Here is a 17,528-nt window from a genome sequence, read left to right on the forward strand (position 1 = left end):
CCTGTGTGTGTGTGTGTGTGTGTGTGTGTGTGTGTGTGTGTGTGTGTGTGTGTGTGTGTGTGTGTGTGTGTGTGCGCGTGCGAGCTTCAGGTAGCTCGACTACCAGGAAACTGCATCCTTTATATGAGATGGGATTTAATAAAAGACTGAGTACAGACGCATTAATATAAGTACTCTGATTCCATCCCCAAACAGGATCTCTGTCTGTGTTTGTGTGTGGGTGGGTGTCTGTCTGTGTGTTTGTTTTCAAGGTAACAGCTGTAGTTCCTCTAAATGTATCACATGTCAAATAAATTATGGTCAAGCCATCTGTTGTATATGCTGATGTTGTGCTCTGTTTTGGAGGACAAGTTTAAATTCCACATAAATCTATACTGAGCCAGAACAGCTAAATTAATTAGCCATTAAAGTGCAGAACATGCAGATAGCTTGTGAAGGCTATATATTAGTTTAGCTATGAGATGATTTTACCTTCTCCTTCCCTTTCATTTGCATGGACAAATGGAAGTCGGTATGTAAAAGTTAAGAATTGTGTTCATTCCATATATTTAACATATCTTTCCAGTGGATAAAAAAAAGTCAGGGGGTTGAGTTGACACTACTGAAAGTTAAGCTTTTAGCACACAGTATAAATTTGGTTTTTCAGACTTAGGTTTGTAACATAAAAACACTTTAGGCAGGAGAAATAAGTTTGTTGTGTTCAGGCTGAATTATTGGAAGCAGCATGCACCACTGAAGACCTGGTACACATTGAGCTCGAAAAGACGTGGTACAAATGATGTGGTTGCTCATGTCCGCTCTGTTTGTTGCCTTCTGAAACAATTTCCATCTCCACAGCTTTCGACTTCGTTAGTTAGCCGTTTCTCAGAGGCAACTTTTCTAACTTGTGCACTATATATAGAAAGTGTTTCTTGTGCCTTAAGCTGGGGAACTTTTTGCTCATGTTTGCTTGTGCACTGACATCAAATCTGCCATGAATATTTAAGACAATCTTGTTTGTGGCATCATTATGGACGATTGGCTCTCCACCCATTTCCAGATTGTCAGCCTTGTCTTTGGGACATAAATTCTGATCCATGAGCCCATAGGAAACAATAAATTAAAATGCCCACAATGAATCACATGCCCGTGGAAATGAAACAGTAGATTTGTCGAAAACAAGGTTCTGAAAAGAAGCTAATACAATTACTACGGTCAGAGATGAATAATAAATCCTCATTTATGTCATCGTGAATAAATCCTAATATATTTAATCCTGCTTTGGCGTGCGGGGAACTATTCTAAATGTGAGAGATCCTTGCTCTTGTGCCTGTGTCGCTTTGTGAAAAGTTTGTAGTTGTTTTATGCCTGTTTGATATCTTTCATTTAAAAATGTGCGTGGGTGCAACAAATGCAACAACAGCGCTTAACAAGTTTTGCTCAGTTGTTTTCTGTGGACGTGGAGACGAGGCTTGTTAGGAGGACAGCTGCAGCAGATGCTAACAATCCCTGCCTTCAGCTGTTGATGTGACTCAGAGGGGGTTAGCTTCCATATAACAAAGACCAAATCTGATTTATATGGAAGAAAAATCAATATTGTACGTTTGTGTGAAGTCAAAGCAGTGTGTTGATGCATGCATATGTTTTTTAGGTATTAGATAGGTGCAATAGAGACAGACTGGAAGTGTGGGGAAATCGATCAGGGGAGTGACATGCAGCGAACATCAAGTACACAACAAGTACACGTATATACATGTATAGAAGAGGTCTGTCCGCTGAGTCAATTCAATTTTTTTTTTATATCAATAAACCATCACACAGTTTGTTTTATTTTTTTCTACCAGATATCTGGAGTGAGCAGTCATTCCACACAGACACTGACCTGCCTCCAGGATGGAAGAAGATCACAGACATGGCTGGTATCTACTACTGGCACATTCCCACAGGCGCCACCCAGTGGGAGCGGCCCGCCACCCGTCCAGCCCCTGGACAGACAGAGTCCCCGGCCCTCGGCGACCACGCAGCCCCGACACCACGTAAACACTCCCTGGGCTCGCTCAGCCCCTCACCCACTCCTGACCATGAGGTGAGAGGCAGAATAGCAAACTGACACTCACATGTTTTAGGTCTCATGTAGGTTTAGCATTTTGTTTGCAGTAACTGTCAGTTAGCTATGGTTAGTCCTGCAACTGTTTAAATGTAACCACCTCAGATAGTTTAAGACCGTGTCTACATTCGACCCTGAACATTTTGAACTGATGATTTCGTGTGAAAAGGATTTGCATCCACAGTAGCGTTTTCGAGCTCATTTTTGTTGAGTGCTCTGTGTTCAGTGAAATACCTAAACAGCAGGAAATAGTTAAATCTCTTTGCAGTTGGCAAACAACAGTAGGAGCAGTTAAGAGTTTACTGACAAGACAGCTGGCCAAATCATTGGCCAGGGACATGGACAAAGGAAAAACATTTGTTTAAAAATGTAACCTGTTTAATGTGGATGTACAATGGTCAACAGTTTTTTTTTTGTGCTTTTCTGGCTGTGGTCAGGCTCAAATTATGTTGAGAGTCCGTTGTGAAGAATCCATTCTCAGTGCAAAGAGCTGAGGGGAACAATTTGAAAAATAATGAGGTCATATATTTAGATGAACACAGAAGTAATGAGGTTGAGCGTGAATCAGTGAGTGCAATATATCTAATATTGTCTAATGACTGCAGTGCAATTTAGTTGTTAATGAAAATCCTCATTATTTGTCTAGATTGTGTCATTATAACTATTCGGCATGATGACAACTGGAAATGCCATCGTTCTAAAAATGTAAATGTTTATTTGAAGCTTCTTTATTAGCACAAATCAACTAAATTGCAGACAGCAGAGCTCAGTGTTCTTACTCTGGTAGTGTTAATATGACCTTGATCTGATCTCTTCAATTGATGTTTTAAAAACATAAATATATTTATATTTGACAAATTAATGATTATGATTCAATTAAATGTGTAACGGAATATAAAATCATGTTGTTTTTTTTCCCTTGGTAAGTTCCCCATGTGCTACAGTACAACTTCAGAAAACGTTTCCTGACCTTGGGACTGAACAGTGCTGCTGAGGATAATGCTGTCAAATGCAGACGCCTGAATTAGGCTTACCAAGGATGATTAGACATTTCTTTAATCCATTAATAGCCGCTAATGTCTGCAGAGGCAGTCACAGTCCACACACCAATTTTTAACAACTGTGCTTTTGTGTGTGTCCATGAAGTCATGCCAGGCGGAGGTCTTCTTCAGGGCTTCAACTCGTTCAGGCAGCACCACATCTGACAGTTCAGTGGAGCCTCTCTCCACTCATGAGCCCACCCTCTCCACATGTGGATTTGTCAACAGCTGCTACTTTGTGAGTAACCAGCTAAAACTTTTTTTGTCTGTTTAATCCTACTTCCTGGTCTCTTCTGCTCAGCACATCTTTATGAATCCATTTCAAGCCCACACATGCTAGTTTTAGACGGCACAATGAATTTGTCAGATCTGTCAGATACATTTTTCTGTCGCCCTGACTGAGATTAGTGGAGGTTTGGTAGAAATGTGCATCAAGTCAGCTGAATGACACAGAGAGAGGAGCATCAATACTGCAGTCCAGCAGCAGAATACTGGAACACAAGAACACTGAGCCAATCAATCAGCCAGTCGTGTAGAATGATGGATGGAAATGGAGAAAGGAAAGGATATTGATAGAGAGCTGCTTGGTGTAGATAAAATATTGATCCGGTGAGAATGGACTGATGTTGACAGATGGATGAGCCAGAAAGAGATTCTGGCTCATCCATCTGTAGCGACTGACCTCCAGAATGCCTTAGTGACAGACAAACATGCTGCAGTAACATGTCTTACTATCATTATTTGAATGCCTTTTGTCTCTGTCTGTCTTTAGCCTCGTTCCACATCTCAGCAGGGGATGACGGATCAAGAGGGTCGCTCTCAGCATTACGAGGATGAGGACAAGGTAGGATACTATTCACATATTGTTCCCTGTGGAGGGGAGATAGGAAAGTGAGTTCCTGCTGCAACTGTATTGTATATTGTTTACCTTATATTGCTCTGTATGCCTACTTCTATTATATCCTGTACAGTGCAATCAGCAAGTATTTGGACAGTGACATATGGCTCTGTCCTTGAGCATGTTTGAATTAAAACCATTAGGTTTGGTTTGTTATGCACATTGGGAACAAGAGCAGCAAAATACTTTGTTATAAAGACTGTTTTGTGCAATAATATTTTCAGTGTTTACAAAACTGACTGCACTGTGTTTTAGACTTTACGTCACCACTTGTGTATTTACTTTTAAAGCTAAATATTTGTATATGATACTGCATTTGATATATTTTACTTACTTTTTATATTTTATCTTAACTTAATCTTTTTTAATGGCTTTCTTTGTTGGTCGTCTTACAGGAGTACTGTTTCAACTGAAACTGTCAACAATAAGGCCAAAAGTTAGCACACACATCAATTAAACAGAAAATGTCACTGTCTAAACAATCCCTGATGGTACTGTATGTCTGGATTGCTTATGAGAAACTAATCAAGAATCAGTAGATTCTCAATAGCGTGGTTAAAGTTCAATAGGAGCAAAACAATCAAAGAAAACATTTAAAGTTTTGCTTGACTGCTTGGTTGAATTTAAGAAATGTTTTGCTGGTTTGCTCCTTATTGCAACACTAGTAAACTAGTTAGCTAACAACCTTGTTCCTGCCTTTCTTCCCATGCTCCCCTCCCACCTTTGACTCCCAATCCTTGACCCACCACTATGTGTGTTTGTGTTTTAATGCCGTATGTAGAAACAGGTGTGGAGTGAATTTGGCGGAAAAATTGATAGTGAAGTGTGGAAGGCAAGTATAATGCACTCCGTGTCAGCGAGTCTTGTTCTCGGTCTAACCCCACCCACTCTTTGAGTGTGTGCATTTATGCATTATGTGCTTAAATTCACTGCCTGGGCAAAAGCATGCGTGGCTGATGCTTTGACATAAGTGTAACTGCACCACCCACAGCATTTGATCGTGCCTGATATGGAACAACATGTCTGTTTTTTGGCTGCAGCAACACATTTAACAGGTTTCTTTTTTTTTTCTTTTTTACTCGTGGGTAAAATATTTTCATTTCTCTGTCCTACTGTCACAGATCTGAATGTGTTTGCACACACAAGTGTGTGTGTGTGTGTGTGTGTGTGTGTGTGTGTGTGTGTGTGTGTGTGTGTGTGTGTGTGTGTGTGTGTGTGTGTGTGTGTGTGTGTGTGTGTGTGTACGTAACTTTCCTTTCCTGATGCAGCATGCCCCATCATACATAACACACCTACACCATTTCCTCATCCAGCAAGGGCATTCTTCCCACACCTGGATGCATGCTGGCATACACTGCTCCGGGTCAAAATATTTACATTTGGTTTTTGCAAGGTTTGTGTTTTTTAGCCCTTCTCCCACATGGTCTGTAACCCGTGTACTTTATGACGGTAATACATATTGTCATTTTTATGTACAGTTGTAGTATTTCTGGACATCTGCCAAAGCCTTTGGTTAAAACAAAAGCACCAACATCCCTCGGAAAAGCATTTGTTTTTTAGCGAGTTTTAATGTGCTGTGTGACCGTCTCACACGCAGTAAGGAATCCAACCACAGGAGATGACGGAGTTTTTATGAAATAGTAGGAAAATCCGACGTCTCAAAGTGAAACATTTGCAATTTGGCAAATCTGGATCACTTTACCACAACCATGAAGCACCTATAACTCAGAGCCAGGTTCTGGAAATGACTGGAATGGTTATCTCCTGTGGGATCTGACTTTACAGATTTGCATGTGAAAAACAAAATCCTTTATCAGACGAGGACGATCTAGCCTGACTATATAATAGGTTACATGTGTGAAAGGGGCTTTAAAGTGGAACCCCTCTGGCCAAAGATGGTGGGTTTATTTTGGTATCATTTTACACTCTTACAATGTCACCTGTGTACATCAGGACCTGCAGGCAGCCACGGTGAACCCTGACCCCAGTCTGAAGGAATTTGAGGGTGCTACACTGCGCTACGCCTCACTCAAGCTAAGGTAAAATACTGCTTCACACTGATACAAAAGTCTAACTTAAATCTGTAAAAGCCACCAGTTGTAATTAATTATCGGACATGTTTCCCTTTTTGTCTTTCTTTTTAAACTACACTACTCTGTGACTCTGCTAGTTCCTTCTCTCTAGTTAGTTTCTCTAATCTTGTGTTTAATTACAGTGAAATGAGAGCAGACAAAGCAGGAAGTTCTTGTACTCAGGAAATGGCTCCATGTTCTCTATTAGTGGAATGACTGCTTGTAGCCTTAGTAAATTCAGACACAAGACCAAAACCTTGTTAACAAAGCAGCTAATGGTTGCATCATAATGGCACACTCTTATTGTTTATACTGCATCCTGTAGTCAAGTCAAGCATATTTCTATGTAGCATGTTTCATACCACAGGCTACACTCAATGTGCTTTAAGAGAAAAAAAAAACAAAAAAAAAGGAACAGCTTAATGATCATACGTGACAAAAACACAAGATAAGTAAAAAGAAATATGATTGGAAGGTATTATTTATTTATTTAAAGCCAGTAATAATAATACTGACTCTAAAATTTAAGTGTTACCTGGCAACCAAATACTTTATACCTCACTACAAGCTTACAGAAACAAAAGAAGATACTGATGGCCTTTTTTCTTCATCATCTTAACTTTTTTTAGGAACCGTCCAGCTGTGGAAGAAGAGGATTCCAACAATGCCAACAGTGACCCAGAAACAAAGGTAAGGAGCCCTTTTCTAAATTTGACATCAGTTTAAAGCCTGCATTATGTACATTTAGCTTGATAATCTCTGGTCTCAGACACAGTACCAACCAAATCATACTTGACATGGTTCTGCAGCTATTTGGATACAGTACCTTTTTAAACCTTTAATTGGTTTAAAAGTTAATTTTAGAATTTCTTCATGTGTCAGACAAGAAACTTTTAAAATATCAAAGTCATTTCCTTTATGTTAACCTTAAATATATATGTTAGTGTTGCTAGCAGACTGCCTCCACTTGTAAAATGTTATTGTTTTGCGCAATGTAAAGTTGCTTGTATGTATTTATGTCCTGCCTTCTCCTACCTTTAAACACGGACTAACATAAACAACATTTCCAGCCCCCGTGGCTTCTTGCCTTGAAAAGATGCTGCGTTATGTTTTATTCTGTTGATTTCCTGAGCCTGTTTGGTTAGAGATGGTGTTTATGTTGGTCATAGTTGCTGCATGCGCCCTTATCTGAAGGAAGCGATAGCAGAACAATATTGCCCCCCAGTGGTGTAACAGGGAAATATAGATCCATGCAGCACATTGGTGCATTTATTACCGAGACCTGAGATTCAAATGAGACATTTAAGCTTTTAAGGAGTCGGACTCAGTAAACCTCCCCACTCAGGAGAATGTCAGCTGCAAAATGTCAGTGCTAGATATAAATTACATTTTTATTTGTACGGCATGATGCCGTTTTAGAGGCTAAAATTCATTCAAGGTGTGTGTTGTGTTTCCACAGATGGCTGAATAGATTGTAAAGCATTGCAGATTAGACTTTATAGCCAGCACTCAGCTTGATGACGTGGTGCTGATTAGGCTGGTGTCTGTTCCCTCAGTGTGTTTATCTGGCAGAAATTCACAATCCTTAGCAACGGTGACATTGTGATAAATAGCAGACACAAATGCAGCCCTACAGTCGGGGTCCCTGGTCCGGTAGCACACACACATTACTGGCAGCAAACAGCCCACTGCAGTGGCAAGATTATAGTGGTTCTTTTTTTCTACCTAGTGAGGTACAAATAAGATCTCATTCATGAGCAACTTCTGTCCATCGAAGTCTAAAAAGCTGACTGCAAACGTACCCACATCAAACTATGAAGCCAGCGGTTAGTGTGACAGTGACTCACTTTCTCTGTCACCTGTTCCTTTCCATCTCTCACTCTGACCTATATAGTCTGCAGAGTACTTTGTGAATGGACTGCTGATATCAAATGAATACTTGATGAGGGCAGATGGTCTCTCTCCTCTTTCCATCTCTTATCTGCCAACATGCTTTGTTGTGTCCATCTGTTTACCTTTCTTTTCTTCTTTGTTATGTTAAAAATGTTTAGCTTTATGATTACAGTGTTGCCAGATGTGTCATTTAAACAAACCGGTGTGGTCATTTCATACCTTCAAAACAGATGTTGTCTTAGTGCTTATAACAAAAACCTAGCTGTTGGTGTGTTAAAGGTTGTGGTGAATCACTATGTACTGTATGGAAATGACTGTCTTCATCTGGTGTGTGTTCCAGTGTTTTGCGGTGCGCTCCCTTGGTTGGGTGGAGATGGCTGAGGAGGACTTGGCTCCGGGAAAGAGCAGCGTTGCCGTTAACAACTGCATCCGACAGCTGTCCTACTGCAAGAATGACATTCGAGACACCGTTGGCATCTGGGGAGAGGTGAGGAAGATGATGTAGAGTTACAGTCATGTGTGTACAAGTGTTTGGTTTTGGGTGTAAAATAAAGAGTGGACAGTTTGTAAAAGTAAAGGATTTAAATATGAGGAGTGGTTGTAGAAAACTAGGAAGTGTGGAGGAAAGAAATGTTCAACACAAGTTATCAAGGGCAAGAGTCTCCTGAAATGTATGTCGAAGGAGGGAGGGAGGAAAGGAGAGCAACATTATGAAGTCTTTCCTACCCTCTCTGCTGTGGTTGTATTTAATTTGAAGTGACAGAACAGAGAGCTTCATCCCTTTTTCAATAACCTTTCATCTCTCGCCCCCTCGTTTTAGGGTATAATCATTTATTTAGAGACCTTCAAAGCCAGAGTACACACATGGACACACACACTCTTACACTCTATACACATTTAGGCAATTATACTTGATAGGTAAGTGAAGGAAGCTCCTGACCTTTAAAGGACCACTTTATTTTGCTACATTTCAAGCTGCAGGAAATAAGGGTTGCGTGTTTTTATTTGAAGGATTTGAGATTTGAAGGAGTGTGTGTGACTGTGTTTTTGTGTGTGTGCGCCCAGGGGAAGGACATGTTCCTGGTGCTGGAGAATAATATGTTGAACCTAGTTGACCCCATGGACCGCAGTGTGCTCCACTCTCAGCCAATAGCAAGTATCCGGGTGTGGGGTGTTGGCCGGGACAATGGCAGGTCAGTTTTAATGGCAACCACACAATTTTTCTCTATAATTTACTCTCTTCTGCTTGTCTCCTTCATGATTAATCCTTTGTACGATTTCATGTTCTCAGAATATTTGCTGTGCTTAAAAATCCCTGCCTAAGTTTTTCTGGAGTGTGAATATACTGAGAGTGTTATTAACGTATCATCCAGGTCCATCCTTCAATTGGTCAATAATTCATTGTTGAATTTAACACACACACACACACACACACACACACACACACACACACACACACACACACACACACACACACACACACACACACACACACACACACACACACACACACACACAGTAAAATGTCATGGTAACAAATGAGGACAAGCAGACAGGTCGTGCAGTGACAGGGAGAAAAGAAGAGTTAATGATTGATGATGAAGAGATGCTAATGTAAGATTAATTCGTCAGTATAAAGGAGAGAATGACAGAGAGAGCATTGCCTTCATTCTCATTCACCACGAATCCCCACCGGACTCTCTGTCCCTCACTTTCACCACAGCAGGCTCGGCTAAAGGCATATTCACACACGTCATTATGCCGGGCAGCTTCTAGTTTTGGTTTTCCTAAATTTAATAATCTGAGGGAAACATTTTAAGTAAATGAGCTTCACAAAACTCCAAATGATTAAAAAAAATAGTGCTGTGGGGCTGCCGAGTGACCAGTAGAGAGCGCCGTGCACCGCTAGGTTATGAGGCACAGCTGGGTGAAGTGGACTGGAACGGCTGGTAGTTGCTGTACAATCTCAGCCTGCACATGTACAGTACCCTCACACACACAAGCCTGAGTACACTGAGGAGAAAAGACGAGGCTAAAAGCTCTTCAAATATGCAGAAGTGCAGCTCTCTGATGCCTCAGGGATCGTTCTCCTCTCCTTCACACACGTGACAATGCCAGGCGTGCATGTTACAGTATAATAATGACTTAAGATCACTCTGTCAGGTGAAACAAACGCTTGTTTTCCGAGTGCTTAACCTTTATTCCTACGATCCACAACCACACATAGTGGCAGAGTCTGAGCAGTGGGAATACCTCAGCTGCAGCGAGGGGAGGAGGGGAGGAGGTGGTCCGAGGGAGGGGAGGAGAAGGAGAAGGAGAAGGGGGTTTAAGCAGGAGAGAGGGAGAGAGGGATGAATCTACCAGAGGGGGAGGTATGGTTAGTGCTTACTGGGTGTGGAGCGGACAGGTTGAGGAGAGTGTGCAGTGCACATGCAGTATCACCAGGAAATGATGGTGTGAGTGTCCAAAGACGCGCCCCTTCACAGGATTATCTGCCAAGGTAGGAAAACAAACCACTGTGAGTATATTTATATACCATTATCTGACTTTTGGAGCCATCACTAAAGCAGAAGGAGGAGGAGAAACCAGAGATAAGAGGCCTCGGTGTGTAGGAGATGCTTCTGAGCAGGTCGTTTTTTTTTTTTTTTTGGTTTGATGTCAGGTGTGCATGTCACAATTTCACAGGAACTCAGGTGGATTGAAGAATCAGATGTTGGTACCTGGTTGGCTAAATGAGGGCGGCAGAGTTGATTACAAACAGATAACGTGATGAGGAAGTTGAGTTTATGTGAATCTAGAAAAGCATTTGTTTGCAATGCTGAGAACCTCCAAAAAAATGAAATGTTTAGCAGTTCAGAGCTAAAATGTAAGCATAAAACATTTTTCTTCATTGTAGGAAATGTGCAATCAAAATTCCCTCCAACGTTCAGATTTTGAATTGTTACTTTGCACTACATCGGAATATAAAAAGACACAGTCGTTACATGCAATAATTTTGCTGCACATCCTCCACTTTGCCTTTTGTTTAAATTTCTGGATTGTAAAACTGTTCATTTTGAAGATATATTGAAACCTGGTTGGAGCAGGGAATTTCCTTCTCGCTCTCTCTCTCTCTCTCTCTCTCTCTCTCTCTCTCTCTCTCTGTCACACACACTCACACTCATACACCCATGTGAAAGACTGGAGTGGTTGTGTCAGCACATGAACGGTACCCCGGTGCCTCCGCCGCTATTTGTGTGCCCCGAAACTCATTATCACCGTAGAGATTACACATTCCCACAGCAACCTTGACATTTTCAGGGGCGTCGGCACGATGATAAGATTATATTCGAACGAGATATCTCTCGCTGTGCCCCGTTCTCCCCCTCCCCCTTCCCATTCCTCTTTTATCTTCTCCCCTCATCGGCGTGTTTTATTCTGCCCCCCCGACTCGGTGCTTTTATCTTTATCGCGTACATTGTTGCAGTTCATTTCCAATTTCCTCTCCCAGTATTTCACTTTTGTGTCATTATATTCCTTACTCTACTCAGTCCCCTCTCTGTAACTTCTTTTTTCTTAGGCTTTTAGATACTCTCAGCCTATTTCCTTCATGTTTTTAGGAAACAAACCATCAGCAGCCAATTAAAGCTAATTGCTCCAAACCAGAATTGTCTTTCTCGCTCTCTGACCCGCTATTCTTTCCTTCTCTCTTTTCCGTCACAACTTATTCAATTTCTGTCAATTTATCATAGTTTTAGTTCAAGGTAAAGTGAGCATGAAAAATAACCTGCAGTGCTGCTGAGATCTAACACCTCATCAACCCACGCATGCATGTATTTTACTACGCTGCTACTGAAACTCTGGCAGCGACGGAGACAACAGGAGGAGTGAATATGTCCCTCAAAATTAAATTTGTGTGTGAGTGAGTCTCTTCGGCATCTTGTTCCACAGCAGGGGATGAGTGTGATGGATTTTTTTTTTTTTCCCTTCTACTAACTGTCCTCCTTTCCTCCCTGGCTTCCTTGGACTCAGAGAGAGGTAAACACATTCCATCCTTCCACCTACGACCCTCCAACTGTATCTGTTCATCATTTCTGTTTTTTCTATTGGTTTCATTTCCTCTGCATTGCATTTTTTTCCATTCTAGAGTTTGTCTTTATCGTACTGTACCACGCTGTGCGCACACGTTCAGAGATGTAGGAAATGAAGGTGACCTCCCCTGTCTTTGTCTGTCTACAAGCGTCTTCTTTTTTTTTTTTTTTGGTACACACACACACACACACACACACACACACACACACACACACACACACACACACACACACACACACACACACACACACACACACACACACACACACACACACACACACACAAATAGGAATCTTTTGTTCCCAGTCCCTCCTGAGGGTCTGGAATCAGACATCTTGTTACCCTCAGGCCTGTGTTTCCTGTTGCATGACATATTGAAGCACACCGCTTGAAGGAAGTTATTTAGATTGGTTCATGTGCATTTTTGAACGTCGTAAATCACAAGTGTGTGTGCAGCACTGGTTTCATTTGTTGCAGCTATATTTCTTCTTGAGAGTTTTCTGTGGTTTCATTCCTCTCTCCACCCGTCTCCTTCCCTTCTTCATCCCTTCTATTCGGCCGAGTTAAATTGTTTTCGGCTCCAGTGGGCCCAGGGGAAAGTTCTCTCCTGCTGTCACTCTATTCAACTCCCTCTTGCATCCCGCTGCTCTATTGATCTCTGAGGCCCATCGACTGGTGTGTGTTTGTGTGTGCGTGTCCTGTATTCATCACACTGATAAAGGTCAGCTCATCTGTCATCCGTCTCCAGGACCTGTTCGTCTCGAAACTGGACACACACACACACACACACACACACACACACACACACACACACACACACACATGCACACAGACACACACACACACACACCATCACTGCTTCATCATTTATTTATTTTTTTGCCTCCAAGGAGGCACCAAAACTAGTCCAACAGAGACACATCCCGTCCTCCTCCTCTTGTGTCTTCTTTGACTCTGTGGTTTTTCCTCCTCTCAGGGACTTTGCATATGTGGCGAGGGATAAAAACACCAGGATCCTGAAATGTCATGTGTTCCGCTGTGACACACCTGCCAAAGCCATCGCCACCAGCCTGCATGAGATCTGCTCCCGGGTAAGTTGTTCAGGCCCGAGGACGCAAGGATAAGTTTGGATTTTGCAAATAGATTCAGAAATGGTGCTTCAGCTTGTTGGAAGAATATTTCTGCTTTCACTCAACAGGAAAGGTAGGGGGGTTGTGTGATGTAGTGCTCAGGGACATTATCACAATTCATTTCACAAGGAAACTCAACTTAAGCCCAAAAACCAAACCTTTTTTTTTTTTTTATAAACACTCACTTAAACAACCTCATTCTATAATCCGCCTGAGAAATAATGCATTCACTGAACATATTCAAATGACCAGCCTCATGAATGCTTGTATTGCTTTATCATATTTACCAACCCACAGTCTCGACACGCATTTTAATCTTTGAAACAATTTTATCTGCAATCCCCAGAAAGCCTAAAGAATAAGAGAGCTCTTTATATACTGCATGTCCCCTCTTCGGTGAATACAAATGAATTCAAACGGCTGGATGAACAAAACCATATTTTTATTGTCTGCTTTGAATTGATGGACTCTACTTTTGTTCCAATAAAATGCATTTATAGGTTTTTAATTTTAATTCAATTTTGGAAAAGATCTTAAAACGGCTGCTTCATTTTTATGGGCTCGTAATGTGCTGCTGAATTCAAGTCTGAGTCAAATTAAAAAAGTTTCTTGCGCATTTTGCTGGTGTACCTGGAATCTTCTTTTAGAGAGAAAAGGTGGAGAAGGAGCTTTTGTCCTTGTCCACATCCTTCACTTTAGTACTTTGCAGCCCACATTTTATAGCCGACCTATATTACAGAACATCAAGGCTGTTTCATTCAGGATGAAAAAGGAAAGGTGGGGAAGTTGGTCAGAGCGGAGGTTGCTCAGATGCAGATTTGCTGTGAGAAACTCTGTGGTGGAGGACATATAGAATTTATGTTTGGTGTTTCTGGGCATGTATGTGAATTTGTTAGTGATGGTTGTGAAGGATTCTGCCTGTTTCCTGGTCCTCTTTGTATGTATGTGTTTCTCCCTGTGTGTTGCACTGCGAGAAAAGCTTTTATCCTGCTTTGGAAAGAGGAGTGTGACCTCGTTAGTTTGTATGTGTGTGTGTGTGTGTGTGAGTGTGCTCCTCAGGTGAAATGGGTAGACAGAATGACAGTAGCAGGGGTGAAGCTACTCGAGGTTTCCCTGAGCTCTATTCTTGTTGACGCTTTCATCTTTTTTCCCCTCCTCTCGCATCCTCCTGCACTTTCACACATTTTTGTCATCGTCGCTTCACTCTCCTCCCCTGCGTCTCTGCCAATGCTACACCAATTCTGCTTTGTTTTTACACGCCATTTCCTCAGACTTCTGTATTTCCTTTTGCTTCTCTCTCCTCCAGATAATGACTGAGCGAAAGAATGCCAAAGCAATGGCAGGAAGCTCTCTGCAGGACAGGATGCAAGCCGGACTAGATCTGCCTTTACAAGGTAGGCTTCGTACATATAGTAACAAACTCTGTGTGTGTTTTTGTGTGTGAGAGAGAGCGAGTGTAAATGCGACAAGTGAGACGCATCAGTAGATGCAGAACAGTTATCACTTTTGTGTCATTCAAAGAGATCGTTTGTAAGAGCAGAAAGTCTCGAGAAAAAGCTGTGCTGTCATCATAATGTCTTCTGTTAATGCTTCAAAATTATGCCGAGTGTAGAACAGGAGCATGAAAGCAGGTTGATGAATAATCATGCAGCTGTTCAAATCAATCGATGTCTTTTAAAAGATCCCCGTTAATCACTTTGAGTGGTGTTAAAGGTGGTGTGTGGAGCTTTCCTGTAAAAAAGCTGTTTATATTCAGTGTTTCTCATCAAAAAATGCACTGCATGTCCTTCAGTTCTAACATTCGAGGTAAATGTATCTCATTCCTGATATCGCATCTGTAAAAATCTATTTTTGAAGATCTTAGATGGTTACATTTACTTCCTTGAAGTCTTCTTCCTAAAGTCCACTGCTTTAACGTGTTGTGCTTTCCTCCTGCCAGCTTTCAAATAGCGGAAAAAAGCTTGAGGACTAATGTGCACAATACTTCTACTGGTCAAAAACTCCAAAGGGGTACCTTCAACAGTTGTTTGCAGTTTACAGATTTAGGAGTGGATGGTCCAGTGCTCCAGCATAATGTGCTGGTGTTATTCACCTCAACTTTACACTGGCAGATTTTCAGAGAACAGCTGGAGGGAGTTGCTCAAATTATTTCATATCCCTGACAGAGTGAATAATACCGTTGTCAGCTTCTGTTAAACTAAACATACTTGATGACCAGAATAACTTAACATATGTATACAAGTGCCTCTATTTAAATATAGTAGAGGCAACACTGTGAAGACAGTGGTCCATGTATTAAGGTGTGAGCCCCAATTTAATGTGACATAAAGTAATATGATCTGTATTTTGATGTGCACCTGTTAAGTGTGTGTTGACTTGTCCTCAGCAGAGTTCCCCACACCAAAGACAGAACTGGTTCAGAAATTCCAGGTGCTCTACCTCGGGATGCTGCCTGTGGTCAGACCAATAGGTTAGTCAACAATCAAACACACACACACACACACACACACACACACACACACACACACACACACACACACACACACACACACACACACACACACACACACACACACACACACACACACACACACACACACATACTGTAAGGATATGCAAAATTATTTGTAAGTGTTAATGTGGACCTTGATATGATTTTAATTTTTGTATTTTCTTTCTGTTTTTAACATGCTGTCCTTCAGGCATGGATATACTGAATGGAGCTATAGACAGTCTGATTGGATCTTCCAACAAAGAGGAGTGGACTCCAGTGGCCCTCAATGTGGCAGATGCTACGGTCACCATCAGCAAAGACAAGGTCGGACACACATCTACTGTTCCCAAACTTTTACCCCCGACTTCCCCTGGTGGTCTCCACGCTGTTCTTTCCAGCCTTCTATAAAAACATAGCAAAACACCATCCAACAAACGCTGTATACCAGACACACAGTGGTGGCAACAGCCTGAAATGTTTGGCGTTACTGGGATTTATTGATACAACTGCCTCCATTTTCAAAGCAAACATTTACGTAGAGCTGAGATCTACAATTTCTCGACATTCTTGCACTCTGTGGCATCAGGACACAGCTGATGGATGATAGAGCATCTAAAGGCCAGTTTAGTTGATCGTCTCCCTGTTCAGAAAACCTCTCTACTTGTGTCGCCACATATGGTGTGAGAAATAACTCCCCTGATAACAGGCCCATAGTGTCTGTTATCTAAACAACAGATGTCAGAGGAGTCCAACTCGCTTGCCAAGTAATGGTGTCTCCCTGTTTTGTCAAGCATGCACTAGAAATGTATAAAACTTCTTGAAATAGGTTTTTCATTTAAATAAGTCATGGATTTGAGCTTTAACAGCAAAGGAACCAGCTGCTCCAGTGGAACTGTTTATAAGTAGGCTGTAGTTTTACTGGCAGATCCCCTGAATAAATGTAACTATGTCTATAAAGTGCAGAAGAAAGGTTAAGTGAGTGTAGTTTCCCTCAGTGATGTGGTCTTGTGATGTCTTCTGTTCCATGTCAGACAGCTGAATACTTTAAAACTGAATTGTACATGTATTTTTTTTTTTTGTATGACTTTTTGACTAACGTCCCACCGTAATGTTTCTGACCAGGACGAAGAAGAAGTGCTGGTGGAGTGTCGTGTTCGCTTTCTGTCTTTTATGGGCGTCGGCCGTGACGTGCACACGTTTGCCTTTGTCATGGACGCCGGCGGCCATCGTTTTGACTGTCACATCTTCTGGTGTGAGCCAAATGCTGGGAGTGTGTCCGAGGCTGTGCAGGCAGCTTGTATGGTGAGTTACTGAAGGGAAACACAGCGGTCTGGTGCACAGCTGACAACACAACAAATACACTGAGCTACCTCTAATCTGTGCACTTAATAAACTCCTAAGAAACACTCTCCTATAGATGCACAGAGATGCATGTTCAAATTGTCAGGAGAGTGATTGCTATTTTTGAAACTCCTTGACGTCTTTGTCTTCATTTCGAATATTCTTGCACAACAGGAAGTCCTCAGAAAACTCGAGCAGAAAACGTATGCTTTTCGTTGTCAATTGAACTTCAAATACCAAATAAGAAAATGCTCGCACTTCTACTGAAACCAAGGTCGTTCTTTTAAAGTACAGACAGGCGCAGATATTCAAAGCCTCCCTTTCTAAAAGCGGATGTCTTTGCCGGCAGTTAAGTTTGATTTTGATTGTTCAGTCGATCCTGACAAATGGGTGTTTTACTCTCCAACACATATGGTCTGTTCAGGTTGCAATGGGACCGTCTGTCAAAGCACTGACGGTGTAAAGCGTCCATTCAAATCAAGAGAAGCCACTTGAAGTTAAAA

At 41.7% G+C, this 17,528-nt stretch overlaps 1 protein-coding gene across 9 annotated transcripts in view; it reads left to right on the top strand.

Moving 5' to 3' along the window:
- Window positions 1-17,528, top strand: part of apbb2b (amyloid beta (A4) precursor protein-binding, family B, member 2b) — a 45,615-nt gene that overhangs the window by 23,715 nt on the left and 4,372 nt on the right. For 4 of the 9 annotated variants that reach the window (XM_069697538.1, XM_069697536.1, XM_069697537.1 and 1 more), the window contains 13 exons: window positions 1,824-2,065; window positions 3,233-3,364; window positions 3,899-3,970; window positions 4,806-4,856; window positions 5,978-6,063; window positions 6,726-6,786; window positions 8,330-8,476; window positions 9,055-9,182; window positions 13,037-13,151; window positions 14,497-14,584; window positions 15,577-15,660; window positions 15,881-16,008; window positions 16,807-16,986. In XM_069697538.1, the coding sequence (XP_069553639.1) occupies window positions 1,824-2,065; window positions 3,233-3,364; window positions 3,899-3,970; window positions 4,806-4,856; window positions 5,978-6,063; window positions 6,726-6,786; window positions 8,330-8,476; window positions 9,055-9,182; window positions 13,037-13,151; window positions 14,497-14,584; window positions 15,577-15,660; window positions 15,881-16,008; window positions 16,807-16,986 (1,514 nt within the window). The remainder of the gene's footprint in view (window positions 1-1,823; window positions 2,066-3,232; window positions 3,365-3,898; window positions 3,971-4,805; window positions 4,857-5,977; window positions 6,064-6,725; window positions 6,787-8,329; window positions 8,477-9,054; window positions 9,183-13,036; window positions 13,152-14,496; window positions 14,585-15,576; window positions 15,661-15,880; window positions 16,009-16,806; window positions 16,987-17,528) is intronic. The other 5 variants (XM_069697541.1, XM_069697544.1, XM_069697540.1 and 2 more) reach the window with 4 other exon arrangements.

This window comes from Brachyistius frenatus, unplaced genomic scaffold (assembly GCF_029030835.1).
Source record: "Brachyistius frenatus isolate BFR_SWC_R1_liver_20210118 unplaced genomic scaffold, ASM2903083v1 Contig_23, whole genome shotgun sequence".
Classification (NCBI taxonomy): Eukaryota; Metazoa; Chordata; class Actinopteri; family Embiotocidae; genus Brachyistius; species Brachyistius frenatus.